Below are 13925 nucleotides of genomic sequence, written 5' to 3' on the forward strand. Positions count from 1 at the left end.
AAAAGCGGCACATTGGGTTTCCATGGCCAAACAAGGATTCAAACCCTGTCCCCCAGAGTCATAGTCCAATGCTCAAAGCAATACATCAAGCTAACTCTTGAATATACTATATATATATATTAAAAGAAAATGCTGCTTTCCAGATTCCTCACCTTTTTAGCATCCAGTGGATCTTCTAAAAATGAGTATACATTCCATCTGATAACATGTCCTTCTGTAAGAGAAATCTCCCATTGAAAACTGTAATTTTATGTACTATAAAAAAGATTCAGGACTACCTCAGTTAAAATTCCATGTTATAGGTATTTTACAAATAAAGGACAAAATGGGTTGACTAATGTGATTTTATGAATTGGAACACAATCTCTGGAAGTTGGTGGTTAAACATCAGATTGTTTTCACAGGACATGAGCTATCATCTTGCTCCTTCTATAGCTGGGATAGAGATTGTTGGGGGCCAAGGAGTTGTATTGGCTCCCAGGATACCATGGAAGGTCCACTCCTTCCCCACACAGTTACATTTCCCTACCAAAATACTCCAAAATATCTTGAGGGAGTAGTTTTGCGATCATTTTGCCCTATGCCCTTTTAGGTCCAGGGGAGTTAGTCAGGACAACTGAAAGTGACTGAAGTCAACTGCTAGCTCATTTTTTGTTAGTTTTTTTTTTAATCCAAAAAATCACCTTCTTGTTTCCATTGCCTTATCTGCACTGCTCAGGATACTCCAGGCCTCCTTCTGCACACCCCTGCAGCTGTCTACATGGGTGTCCCACTGGGCCATGTGCTGTGTCTGCTGCCACAGCCGATCCCTTGCTTCTGGGGATCAGAATGAGGTGCCCAGTGAAAGTCATATGGTGGGTGCCTCATTTTGACCTCAGAATGAGTGACCTGCTGCAGCAGCAGACACACCAGGCAGCCCAGTAGGATGCTCATCCAGACAGCCACTGCAATGCAGAAACAGAGAACTCTGGATCCTCTCAGAAGTTCTGGAGCAAAAGTTAGGTTTTTTTTTTAAATTAACCTTGTTATGTCTCGGTTCTGAACATGATGGACATTGTCTGGACTGTCCACCAGAACCAGGGTTTGGACCATGCATAATCTAAACTGGAAAATGCCAAAATGAGGGAGAAATAAATGGGCCTTTTGGCCCATGCAGACAACACCCATCATCTCAAATAGTACTGCAGAGTCTCTGAGAAATAAAGTCAGCACAGAGATGTAGTTCACAATATGTCTGTTCTAAACCTGTAAAACTACATTTCCAATGGTCTTTGTTCTCTTGCACTGAGGGGTGCTGTCATGAACATCATCACCAGCTGGGAAGGAGAGAGGCTTCAAAGAGAGGCCTTGTGCTTCTTTGAAAAATCAAGTTGGTAAAAGATTTCAAGAAGTGGCAGGTGAGAATTATAATTGATTTTCAATGTAGCCGAGCACTGCATGATAGACATCCAGACTCCAAGCCAGGTATTTCCAACCTTTTGTAATATCACTAATTTATATTACTATGCATTGTCTTTAAAACATAAACCTAAAATAAATTTTTATTTCTCTTCTGTCAGAAAATGCTTACATGAAAGTGTCAGTGAAAGAAAACAGTCAAAAAGAAAACTAGTTACTGGTTTCTATGAACCCCACACTATTGTGCATTGTTGAAAGGGAAAAATGTTTTCCATTTTATGTATAATTAGTGGCTTCTGAAATCTTCCATGTCATGGTGAATTTGTTCTGGGCAATTGTCTGAACTTTAAAAGAGCTGTCCAATGTGCTGGATTTTATCCCCCAAATAAGCCTAGAACCCTAGATATCTCCTTGAAAAGTGAGTCTTAAACCTGGAGTAGATTCCACACCCCCAAATACGTGAGGCACCATCCGCTGCTTCACATAATCGTACATAAAAGAGATAGCTTAGTTATCTATTTTATCATGCCTCAGGAAGATGTAATTTACAATACGTTCCCTACACAAGAACATTTAGCTAAAAAGACTAATGCGTCATTTCACAAATGATAATGTACTTATTTCCCCCTTTACGCTCATAGTGATAAAATATAAGCACTCAGCAGTAGGTGGATCTTTCCAATTTGAATAGGGAAATTTCCACAGCATTCAAATAAGAGAAATCTAGCCAGCCTCATTTAAAATAATCAAATGAAAAGAAAAGTACAGTCGGCCCTTCTTATAGACGGATTTTTTATACACGGATTCAAGCATACAAGGTTTGAAAATGTTCCAAAAAAGTATAAATTTACCTTGATGTTCCATTTTTTATTAGGGACACCATTTTGCTATGTCATTATATTTAATAGGACTTGAGCATACACGGATTTTGTTATACACGGGGGATCTTGGAACCAAACCCCAGCGTATAACAAGGATCCACTGTATTTTCAGAGTAAGAGTTAAATTTGTGTTCATCGAAAACTTATTAGGACTACACTGGAAATTACAGTCGGGGATAATAAATGTGACTCCAAATCTAACAATTCCATTTTAGTTTGTTTTCAAAAAGCAACATTTTATGTATTATGCATTATGTACAGTTTCTTCAAATTATGAACACATCTAAATAGAATCACCAAGCTTTTTGTAAACCTTTGATGGTGAAATATTATCAGATAAATGTGAGAGGAATAACTGTACGTTCTCAGGGTTATGAAAGCATGAAAAATAATCACCAAGTCTGCATTCTTCTGATTAAATTGGTGAAACTCTTGGCCACTGCATCAAAGTAGACAATGATGTACTAAGGAACACCACAAATATGGACTTTATCACACAGGGGAAATCAGGGGATCCAAAATGCATTATCTACGGAAAGTCACGCAATCATGGCTAAGATTATCACACACACTGTGATTAGACAGAGCTTATCCCAGGAATAACCAGGGAATAACCAGCAACAAATCATTCATGATGGAAATCCCATGAATGAGTTGTTGTTGGTTATTCCCTGGTTATTTCTGGGATAAGCTCCCTCTAATCACAGTGTGTGTGATAATCTTAGTCGCGATCGCACAACCTTCCCTGGATAATGCCTTTTGGATCCCCTGATTTTCCCTCATGTGACAAAAGTTCTATGTCAGTGTGAATAATATGGCATTAGAGAGACCATGTACAAAGGACAAGGCTGTTGTATCTTTAAAAGTTGTGGAAAAGAGGACATTTCCACAGGTGTAGCTTGTCGTCCTTTCTTACCACCTATTAAAGGTGCCCTCTTCTGTATCCAGCCCCACCTATGATGTCTCATTCCCATCAGTAACTGTGCAGGATTTCTAAGGGCTCCAGGGAATTGTAATATAAAATAAATAAAAATAATAAATATTTATTTTTCCAAAACTAAACTTGAGTTCCTATAGTAAAGAGGAAACTTCAGTAGGTGTAACTTATTGTTCTCCCACATTTATTAAAGGTCCATGAGCCCTGTCCTCTTTTCTGTCCAGTCTTGCCTATGTTATTTCATTCCCATCTATAACTGTGAAGGATGTCTGAGGGCTTCTGGGAATTGTAATCCAACATTTTCCATGCCCAAGCATAAAATGGAGGTCTTGTCTTAGATAATGTTGCAATCATATGCACGTATACTTGGAGAAATTTCCACTAAATTACTTCTGAGTAAATATGGAGTGGTTCAAGCTGCACAGTATCGAACTGGTATATCTAAATCTGGCTTTAATTACTAATAGTTTGTTTTCCAGATTCTGGTCAGAAGGGAGGGAGAAAATAGACCTAGGAAGAAAACCACTGGCAAATCTGATAGCTGATTTGAAACCATAAAAAGAATCCCATGATAAAATAATAAATTTAACCTGCAACCCTACATCTACTTTCCTTAAGACTATTCCACTGAGTACAAACATACATCTGAATAGAAAAGCATAGGATTATCTTGTTAACATGCTCCCTGTATTGAATTTCTTCAGCTAACAATAGTCTAGTTGATTTTTATCAAAAGTTCCTCATTGTTGCAGTGGCCATTTTGTTTGATATGAATAATGAATAATGGAATCTTGATAAGTTTCAGTTTTTGCCTTCAGAAAACTTGGTGGGTGGAGGTGAAAATCCTGATCAATTCCATGAATGAGAAATGCTTCCTTACCTTTATTAGCAGCAAAAAGCATTTTACAAGACACGTCAGTGTGCAGTACTGTCAAAGGAATTGGAGGATGTTTTGTAAAAGGCAAAATTTCTCTCAGTAGATCTCCCTTCACAAACAAAAACATAATCACACTTTCTTTAAATAAAGAAGAACTTTCTGACATTTGGAGCTTGGCAAGCTGCTCGAGTTGCATTGATCTAGTTCAATATGCCATGTTTTCAGATGCAACAAACTGAAATCTCTATTTTAGCTGTTGCATCCTATCAATTAGAACCTTGACTTATTGATTGATTGATTGTACTTATACCCCACCTTTCTCCCAAAATGGGATCCAAGTGGATTACAATAATTTTAAAAGATCCAACTAAACCATTGATTTTCCAAAAGTTAAAAAGGAATTAAATGTCAATGTTGATTCAAAATACACTGAAGAAATAATCCGGTTTGAGACTGCTTTAACTGCCCTGGCTCAGTGCTAGGGAATCCTGTAGTTTATTGTAGCACCAGAGATCTGACAGAGAAGGCTAAATGTGTCACAAAACTACAGTTCCTAGAATTCTCTAAGACTGAGCCAGGGCAGTTAAAGTGGTCCCAAAGTGCAGTGTATTTTGGACCACTATTAAAAACATGATTAAAACAGTTAAAACACTAAAAATACTTAAAACATAATTAAAATACAATTTCAATATAAATATATGTATGTATGTGTATATCTGTTTGTATATATCTACACACACTCAGCACATCATTTCACACATTGCAACTCCTTATATCATTTTCTCTCTATATATATATATATTTGGAAAGGCATGCCATTGTATTTAGTAGGGGTTACTCATAAGATTGCACTAACATGCTGCAAACTTGACATGGTTATTTGGGAGTAAGAATGAATGAAATTTAAAGGATAAGACAGAGGATCATGTAGCCCCCTTTCTGCAAGTTCTGGGCTCTTTAGCAGCCCCCATGTTCCCTCTTTTTCCTGAAATAGACTTCTGGGTACTTTTGTTTTTGTTTTGGGGGGCTGGTTCAGCCTATGGCAAAAATTGGGCCTCAGAATGGCAGAGCTTACCCACCCCATTACAGGATTTAACTTTGAGTAGGTATAGATATGACTACTATTAGAAACCTTATTTACCGACTTTGTACAGCGCTGTGTATAATTACAGCGCTATAGAAATAAAGTTTAATAATAATAATAATAATAATTGATATTAAAAGAATCGCACCATTTGTTAGGTCATTTTTTTTCCTGATCTGCATAACTTCATTATATCTCTGTGTTCAGAGGATATACTATTTATAAGCACAAAAGACCCAACCACAAAATTACATCAAAATATAACACTAGTAATGTAAATAACAAGAGAATAAGCATATATATAAAATGATCGTGATCACACAGCTCAGTCAAGAAGTTCTCAAGTTATGGATATATGCTAATCTTAGAACAGTTATTATTTTTAGACTACAGCTCCTAGAATGCCCCTTCCCCAGCCAATATATAATTCAAAAAGGTGGGTTTTCTGAGCTTTGAATAGATGAAAAGATATGAAAGAGTATTGTACAGTCTGCTTCAGGTTGCTGTACCTCTCCAGGGACTTGGGTATTGATCTTTTCCAAGCCTGCTACATGGGTTCTTTTTAAAAAGGAGAAGCAAGAAAATGAATCTAGTATTTTTCACAAACAAAGTACATCACTCCCTCACTGAGTCACAGCCTGTCCCCAGATAGTTCAGTTGTGTCAGGAACATAAGCAACACTTCTTAGATTATAGATGAGTATGACTTCTGCATTCTAACCAAAAGGGGATTAAAGTTGTTGGGAAAAATATGATTCTTTTTTTCTTCCAGGAGCAGTACTAGGGAAATTAAACAAGTAAACCAATCATAAATAAAAAGCAAAGTTTAATGAAAAGTAGCACAAAAGTATTCATGTACTTTTGCAGCCCTACAACTTCAGTGAATCTAATGGATTGACCCCATGCATTTTTACTCAAGTGACAAACTAAATATTGATAGTAAGAGAAAGAGTGGGAGATTCAGAAAGAGACTGGAGAAGAAACAATTTTTTCTCTCTTCAGCACTAGGCCTCTCACCTGCTGTGCGGGACTCTGATCAGTTGCTCCATTTCAACCATTAATAATTTGGTCCTGATTCTAACTTCCGATATAAAATTTTTATTCAGCCTTGGTACCAAGATGGAGTCTCCCCTGTTAATAAACAGTTGCTCAGCCGCTGGGAGAAACTAATATTTCTAAGACATATTTATTATATTAATTTTTCAAAATAGCCCTTAGAAGGTGTTTCCACAATGCGGGGCAATCTCCTGTGTCAATGCGAAAAGCTAAAGCTATGGCAGGGCTGGGTCAGCACCTAGTGCTTGAAAGGGGCAATTTTTAAGTACCGTCTCATGGATACTTAGGGATACTTTCAAATTTACTTGTTTGAGTAAGGGAACTGATCTTATAAGAAGTGACGTGTTATGTGAAAAGACCTGTGGACAGTTCAAACTGGCACATAAAGGAACTGCATAATGTATCTCTCCTCTGTAATCTACATCTTCTTGCATCACCATGGTGTTGTGGGGAGGAGTCCTCTTGCAACTCTTCCCAAACTGGTAAGGCAGGGATAAGGAACAAAGGGTTGTCCAGATGATTTCAGACTGTATGTACTGGTATTCCTCACTGTTGCCTATGCTGGCTAGTGCTCAAATAAGGTAACACCAGAAGGATGGAAAGATGAGTGGGATTTGGTCATGATGGCTGTACATTTTTTTTCAGTATCAGAGGCAGTATTCTTTGGAATCTCAGCTACTGGCCACTGTATGAATACAGTGTTGGACTAGAGACAATGCTGCTCTGATCCAGAATTCCTGTTTTTATGTTCCTAATACACACACCTATAAAGTACTGTTCCATCAGAGGAAATGAGACATCTGGGTCATAATTATTTAAAAATATGTTCTTGCAACTTTAAGCCTTCAGTTTGTTTAAGAAGCATAAACATAACATACTCATTCATTATATATATATATATATATATATATATATATATATATATATATATATGGAAAAGAAGAAAAAAGAAAATACAGAAAATGTATAGAAAAAGAACCCTTTCATTTTACATGCCCCTTTATTGACAGCAGAAACAGAAAGCTGTTTAGTGCATCACTCACTTCCACACACAACTTCAGAACCTACCGTTATCGTCCAGAGGTAGATACGGCCATCTTCATGAGCTGAGGCAAGTACAGGTATATTCCGACGTTCTAATTTTTCAGCCCCAGTATCCAGTACACTGGGTGTTATTTCTTTGTTCTCCACAATAAGAGAACTTGGAAGTTTTGGTTCTGAAACAAAGCATAATTGTTCAATAGTGTTCATAGTTCTTTCTCTTTGGGACTTAAAAATTGTTGTGTCTCATGAAATTTCAATTGCACAAAATTGTCCAATTAAAATATCTTTCTCAATGGCTTCCAGCCCAAGACTTTCTGAAGGTATATATGCTGGAATGAAACCCCTAGCTTAGCTGGATGATCAAGCACACCACAGTTCTAGTGCCTATTCTTGTTCAAACTTCAGTTTGCTTGCACAATGAAGTAGAAAGGATAATGAGGAAAATAATTTCTAGATAGTTAAGAGACAATATCTTTCTGTTTCATCTTTGATCATCATCATTGTCATCATCGTCACCATCTTTTTAAGTCTGAAGTGTTGGACAAGATCTGGGTGGCCATGAGAGGTTCAAATTTAATGAACCATTTTTTTATGGACAATCTACTGTTGGGTTTTTAGTTTGCATACAGAAAACATATTTGTTCTGGTTTCTAATATTTATTTTAAAACAATATGATTCCCATGACCATAAATAAAATGAGGTTGTTGTTTTATTTTGTTTTTTAATGTGCATATTTTCGAAACTTTCTGGTTTTAAATTTAAACAGATAGCTTGACTCAGCCACTCATGCCAATAATTTCTGGCAAAATTTTGCTTTTTTTAAAAAAAAAAATGTGGACTTCAAAAAGTACAAATAATCTTCTAAATAGTCCATAATATTCCAATTCATACCTGAAGAAGCAGTCATACCACCACAATCACTTTTTTCACTTTCCTGAAAGCAAATAATAACATATGAATACATTTAGAAATTAGTTTAAGACTCAAGAAGAAAAAGAATGCTCACATTGTTGAACATTTTGAATGCATTTACCAGAAATGCTGCCAATTATATTTATTTACAGATTTTACATCCTGCCAATGGGATTTGAGGCAGCTTGCAGTAGCATTGCATTAAAACATATAAAACAATTAAAACAATACACAAATTAAATATTAAATATTAAAATAAAAGTGTGATTTAAAACAATTAAAATGCAATTTAAGAACACATTGTTAAAGAAAATACAGTATCTGTTTACTGGTCCAGTTACTGTTCTATTTTTTTAATATATTGTTCCAGCTTCTAAGTGAAAATGTATTACCACCACTACCAGCAGCATTTAAGAAAGAGAAATTCCTTCCTTCCTTCCTAACCTAATAGAGTCAATTTTTTTCTGGTTTAGTTTATTGTGCTAGAGAAAGGCCATAATAAATACAGTGGTCCCTCCGTATCCGTGAGGGATCTATTCCAGCCCCCCCCCCCCGCCCCCGGGATACCAAAATCCATGGATGCTCAAGTCCCATAGTACTCAATGGTGGCACAGCCATGCGGCCGTTCCACCATTGGGAACAATAATACTTTACCACCACCACCAGCCAGCCACCCAAAGCCCCTCTTCCATGTCAGGGGGCTGCCTCCTCCTGTGACTCTTCCTTCTCTTCCCACCACTGCAGCTGCCACACAGTTGTGGCTGCCCCTTTTTCCTCCTCCTCCTCTTCTCCCCCGACTGCTGCTGTGGCCCACCGTACATTAAATTTATACAAAAATACACAGTGCTCTTTTTTTTTAACCCGAGGCATTTTGTACAGCATTGTTTTTGTTGTTGTTGTTTGTTTGTTTGTTTTTTGGTGATTAAGCCAGCAAGAATAGGCAAATAGCCGCCCCGGTTGTTCTCAGGGGGCGGGATACAAATAATTTTTATTATTATCATTATTATTATTATTATTATTATTATTATTATGTTCTTGCACCAAGATAAACAATGGTAAGAAGTCTGTCTTTTTTGATGCATTCTAAGGACACACACAAGTCAGTCTGGTGATCACAGATGCATACAGCTGTGGTATGAAAATAAGAATGCACTGAAGCAATTCCCCTTTTCTAGCGCATCCAAGCAAGTAAGCAAATGAATAAAACCAGGAAGTCTTCAATTAGATATACCGTATATACTCAACTATAAGTCAAACTCATTTATAAGTTGAGGGCAGATTTTGGGGCCAAAATGATGGATTTTATATGACCCATAGATAAGTCAAGGGTAAAACCTAGGGGCATGTAACAAAAGATATAAGGAATGAAGCAAAGGAAAACAATGCCAAAGAACCAAATTCCAGGAGGCATAACTGTTTGTGCTCATACTAAAGCCTGTATGGATGAGACAGTAAAGTGGGGTCAGTGCTTCCAGGACAGATTACACACTTGCCTTTCACCAGGGAATGGTTCCTTTTTCTAAAATAAGAGGTATTGTACAGTACTTACATTGACCCATGGGCAGGTTATTTGGGTCATTTTTTTGTCCTAAATTTCTAGACTTATACATGAGTATATACACTAGTTCTCTATTCATCCAAGCAGATTGCACACAGAAAAAGTGGCAGGAGAGATGCAGGATCTTATTGTATTTACCCATACCCGGGCTGTAGGCAGCCCGTATCCACTTGGGGAGCCCATCTACAATCCAGACTTCTCCCACCGCTTTTTCAAGAACAGGACTGTTGTTATCAGGCAAGACAGAATATTTAACTAAAGTAGGGAGGGAGGGAGTGGTAGAGGGGAAATCTTGTTTGATATTGAAATCACAGCAAAGATAGAAGGAAAAAGAAAGAAATAAAGAGGAAAAAGCAAGCAAGCATACCAGCTTGATGGTGCTGCCATCTCCTTCTTGGGTTGTTGGACTGTCATCACTCTGAGGATCTGAACTGAAGGTGAATGACAGGCTAAGTTCCCTGTATGGAAGACAAAATCCATATAGTGCAAACTATCAATATTCAGAATACTGAACCAATGTGCCAGAAGCAGACATCTAAAGAATGCATGTATGACCTTGTAGGCCACATCATTTTTTCATACATCTGCAATAACAGCCTGTTCTAAATTCATACTGGCAGCTTTCCTATAATATTTCAAATATAAATATAAATAAACTATCTGAAAGATTGTCTCTCCCTATATGAAACTGCCAGAGTGTTATGATCCTTGTGGAAGGGCTTTCTCTCAGTCCCATCACCATTACAAATCTGTCTGGTGAGGACACCAGAGAGAGCCTTCTCATTGGCTACTCCCAGCCCATTCCCTTCTATAGGTTAGGCTGGCACACTCAGAAAACAGAATAGAACAGAACAGAACACAAATGCTTTGGAGTAAAAATGGAAGTAAAGATGTTGCCTTCATCCATTGTTCTGTATTCTAGACTCTGGAGCAACAGAAAACAAGTATGCTCCATTTTCAGTATGACATCCCCATAAAATTTAAATAGGGCTATCATATCTTCTCCAGGCTGAACATACTCAGTTCCCTAAGATACTCTTCATAAGGCATGGTTTCCAGACCCTTTATCATTTTGGTCATCCTTCAGCTTGTCAACATCCTTTTTGAATTGTGGTGCCCAGAAGTGGACACAATATTCCAGTTGAGGAGTGATCAAAGCAGAATAGAGTGGTACTATTACTTCCCTTGATCTAGACACTATACTTCTATTAATGCATCCTAGAATCGCAGTGGCTTTTTTAGCTACTGCATCACATTGTTGGCTAGTGCTCAACTGGGATTCCTAGATCCCTTTCACATGTACTGTTGTCAAGCCAATAGGTGTCCTCTATCCTGTATCTGTGCATTTCATTATTTTCTTCCTAAGTGTAGTACCTTACATTTCTCCCTGTTGAAATTAATTTTGCTAGTTTTGGTCCAGTTTTCTAATCTATTAAGATCATTTTTAATTTTGATCCTGTTCTCTGGGGTATTAGCTACTCTTTCTAATTTGGTGTCATCTGCAAATTTGATAAACATGTCCTTTATTCCATCATCAGTTATTGATAAAGATGTTGAATAGCACTGGGCCCAGGACAGAACCTTGTGGCACCCCAATAGTACTGACTGTTCTGATAGACAATCTCTGCCTCAAGTAAACAAAAGATGTGCTCCAGTTTTTGCTCCCCCATCCCCAAAGCATCTGGTTTAAACACAGCTGTGGGGCTGTATCCCTAGAAAGCCAAAGGATCTGGATCATGTGTCTCCCCACACTGCTTCTGGCTGAGTTTCCACCTTAAGTAAACAGAAGAGATGTACCCTAGTCTCTGACATTATGAAACATCACTATTTGATGTCAAACAACTGCCATTTGTCCAAAACACACTGCAGAAATAATCCAGTTTGAGACTGCTTTAACAGCCCTGGCTAAATGCTAGGTAATTCTGGGAACTTTAATTTTGTGAGACATTTAGCCTTTCCTAAATGGGCTCAAACTGGATTATTTCTGCAGTGTGTTTTGGATCCTAGTTTCAGAACCAGAGGAAGTGCAATTGCATGCTTTCCAGAGTGTGGTATTTATAAGTGAGGTATACCAATATTTGGCACAGGTTTCATTAGCCTTGCTTCATCTATCACCGAATCTCCATTTTGAAGGGAGATTTGGATGAGAAGGGAAACCACTTAACAGTTAAAATCAGGCAGAACAGAGAAGCTTTATAACCAGCAATCCTAGCTGGAACTTATACCAGGTTTAGGCTCAATATATGGTTCAAGTTCACTTACCTATCAGAGATAGTACTTCGATAGAGAAACTGTAATTTATTGATTCCACGCAATTCAGGCTCATCTCCTTGAATGACATTGACAGTTTTGAATCTAGAAATAAACAAGCTGTTACTTCCTACGGTGCATATTTCTTGCACCAAGACAAACAATGGTAAGAAGTCTGTTCTTCATGATACATTTTAAAGATACTTGCAAGTCAGTCTCGTGATCATAGGCGTGAGTGCAGCTGAGGTTTGTATATGAGGAAACAGCCATGTAGATCATCCCCAAAGGTCTGTATGTTCTCATAATACAGCTACATTACCGACTGACATTACCGAAGGAAGAGGACTGCACCCTTATTTTTTTAAAACAAAATGCCATCCACAATACTTCAGTTTTTCAATGCATTATAACACATAGTTAGCTTTTTATGCTGTATATCTCCAGTGAGCTCAATAAAATCTTCCATAGTCATACTATTTCCTTTACCATCAATGTAGTCTATGGCCGTATCTACAGTGCAGAATTAATGCAGTCTTAGACCGCTTTAACTGTGATTGCTCAATGCTATGGAATTCTGAGATTTGTAGGTTTGTGAGATATTTAGCCTCCTCTGCTAAAGAGCTCTGGTGCCACAACAAACTACAGATCCCAGGATTCCATAGGATAGAGACTTAACAGTTAGTGGTGTAAAACTGCATTAATTCTGCAGTGTGGCAGCAGCCTATGTCAATGTAGAACTGTTCTGGCCAAGTAGATTTCAAAATGTCTTCCTTCAGAGAATCTGTTTCCACTTTTACTTGCCTCCTGCAGATGATTAGTATTTCAGAGGATTTGGACATACAGTGTATTCACACAGAATACGAAACTGGTGGTCATAGGCTCATTTGAAAATCACTGTTTTAGAAAACCTTTGAAGAATTTGAAGTTTGATAGATATGGCTAGTATGTTACTGCAGTAGAATATCTTGAGACCTGTCATGAAATGGTGCCATGCAGAATGTCCTTCTTCCAGCCTGCTATGCTCTCTTCCATGAAGATCCATTTCCTCTCTTCTATGTTAAGGGTCATTCAGACATTATTATTATTATTATTATTATTGTCATGCCTCCAGAGCATCTTTGATGCTCTTGAGACATATATTTAGTTGAGATTATATTAGACTTTCTATGTATTAGTTTAGGAGGGGAAATAGAGTTCTACAGCTTTAAGAAAGACAAGGATTGTGGGAAATCCCAGGGTCTTATACTGTCTCCCTCTAGCTAGTTTCAGTTGTGTAGTAAGATTTCAGCCAAGTCAGACCTGGAGAGAGTATTTTCCTTTGACAAAGATAAAGTCCACAGAAGAAGAAAACCCACCAAGAAGAGAGAGCAAGGTATTTAAGAAGGACTATTGAGAAAAAGGAGATCAGTTTCATATTTTTGTCTTTATAACCAGTAAAGCTTTTGAAAACTTAAGAAATTTGTGGGCTGGTCTTTTGTTCAGGCTGTGTTCCTAAGAGCCAGAGGCCTTACTACACCCAAAGTCCATAGCATCACTCTTGGGACAAAACAATTATTATTATTATTATTTTAGTAGAATGATGCAAATAACCCCACTCACACATCTCTGCGTATCTTTGCAAACATAGCCTGAAAAACCCACAAAAAACCATGGATGCCAGCTGTGAAAGCCTTTGACTTCACAATGCGAATCTTTTTTAAAAACTCGAGAATATGATCTGTGTGTGAGAGAGACTGTTTATAAATAACTACTAGTAGTGTTATATAGTTCACTACTACTACAGTGCACCCTTGCCTTACATGGGGGATTCATAAGGCAAATAGTGCATATGCTTGAGCCCTATGTTGTGGTGCATATGCCACGGGGGCGTGCACCATTGAAAGCTGCATAAAAGGCACCCGTGTATGATGCGGGTGCACTGTATATGC

General features: G+C 37.7%; 1 protein-coding gene across 1 annotated transcript in view; it reads right to left on the reverse strand.

The window, feature by feature from the left end:
- The window catches only part of WDR64 (WD repeat domain 64), a 92484-nt gene that overhangs the window by 15379 nt on the left and 63180 nt on the right, over positions 1-13925 (reverse strand). The window contains exons 17-22 of the mRNA XM_089529450.1: positions 12010-12102; positions 10115-10205; positions 8169-8211; positions 7301-7449; positions 4097-4202; positions 153-214 (exon numbers count right to left, since the gene is read on the reverse strand). Coding sequence (XP_089385576.1) covers positions 153-214; positions 4097-4202; positions 7301-7449; positions 8169-8211; positions 10115-10205; positions 12010-12102 — 544 coding nt within the window. The remainder of the gene's footprint in view (positions 1-152; positions 215-4096; positions 4203-7300; positions 7450-8168; positions 8212-10114; positions 10206-12009; positions 12103-13925) is intronic.

Source organism: Sceloporus occidentalis, unplaced genomic scaffold (genome assembly GCF_023333645.1).
Source record: "Sceloporus occidentalis isolate IW3139 unplaced genomic scaffold, rSceOcc1.0.p SCAF_6, whole genome shotgun sequence".
NCBI classification, from domain to species: Eukaryota; Metazoa; Chordata; class Lepidosauria; order Squamata; family Phrynosomatidae; genus Sceloporus; species Sceloporus occidentalis.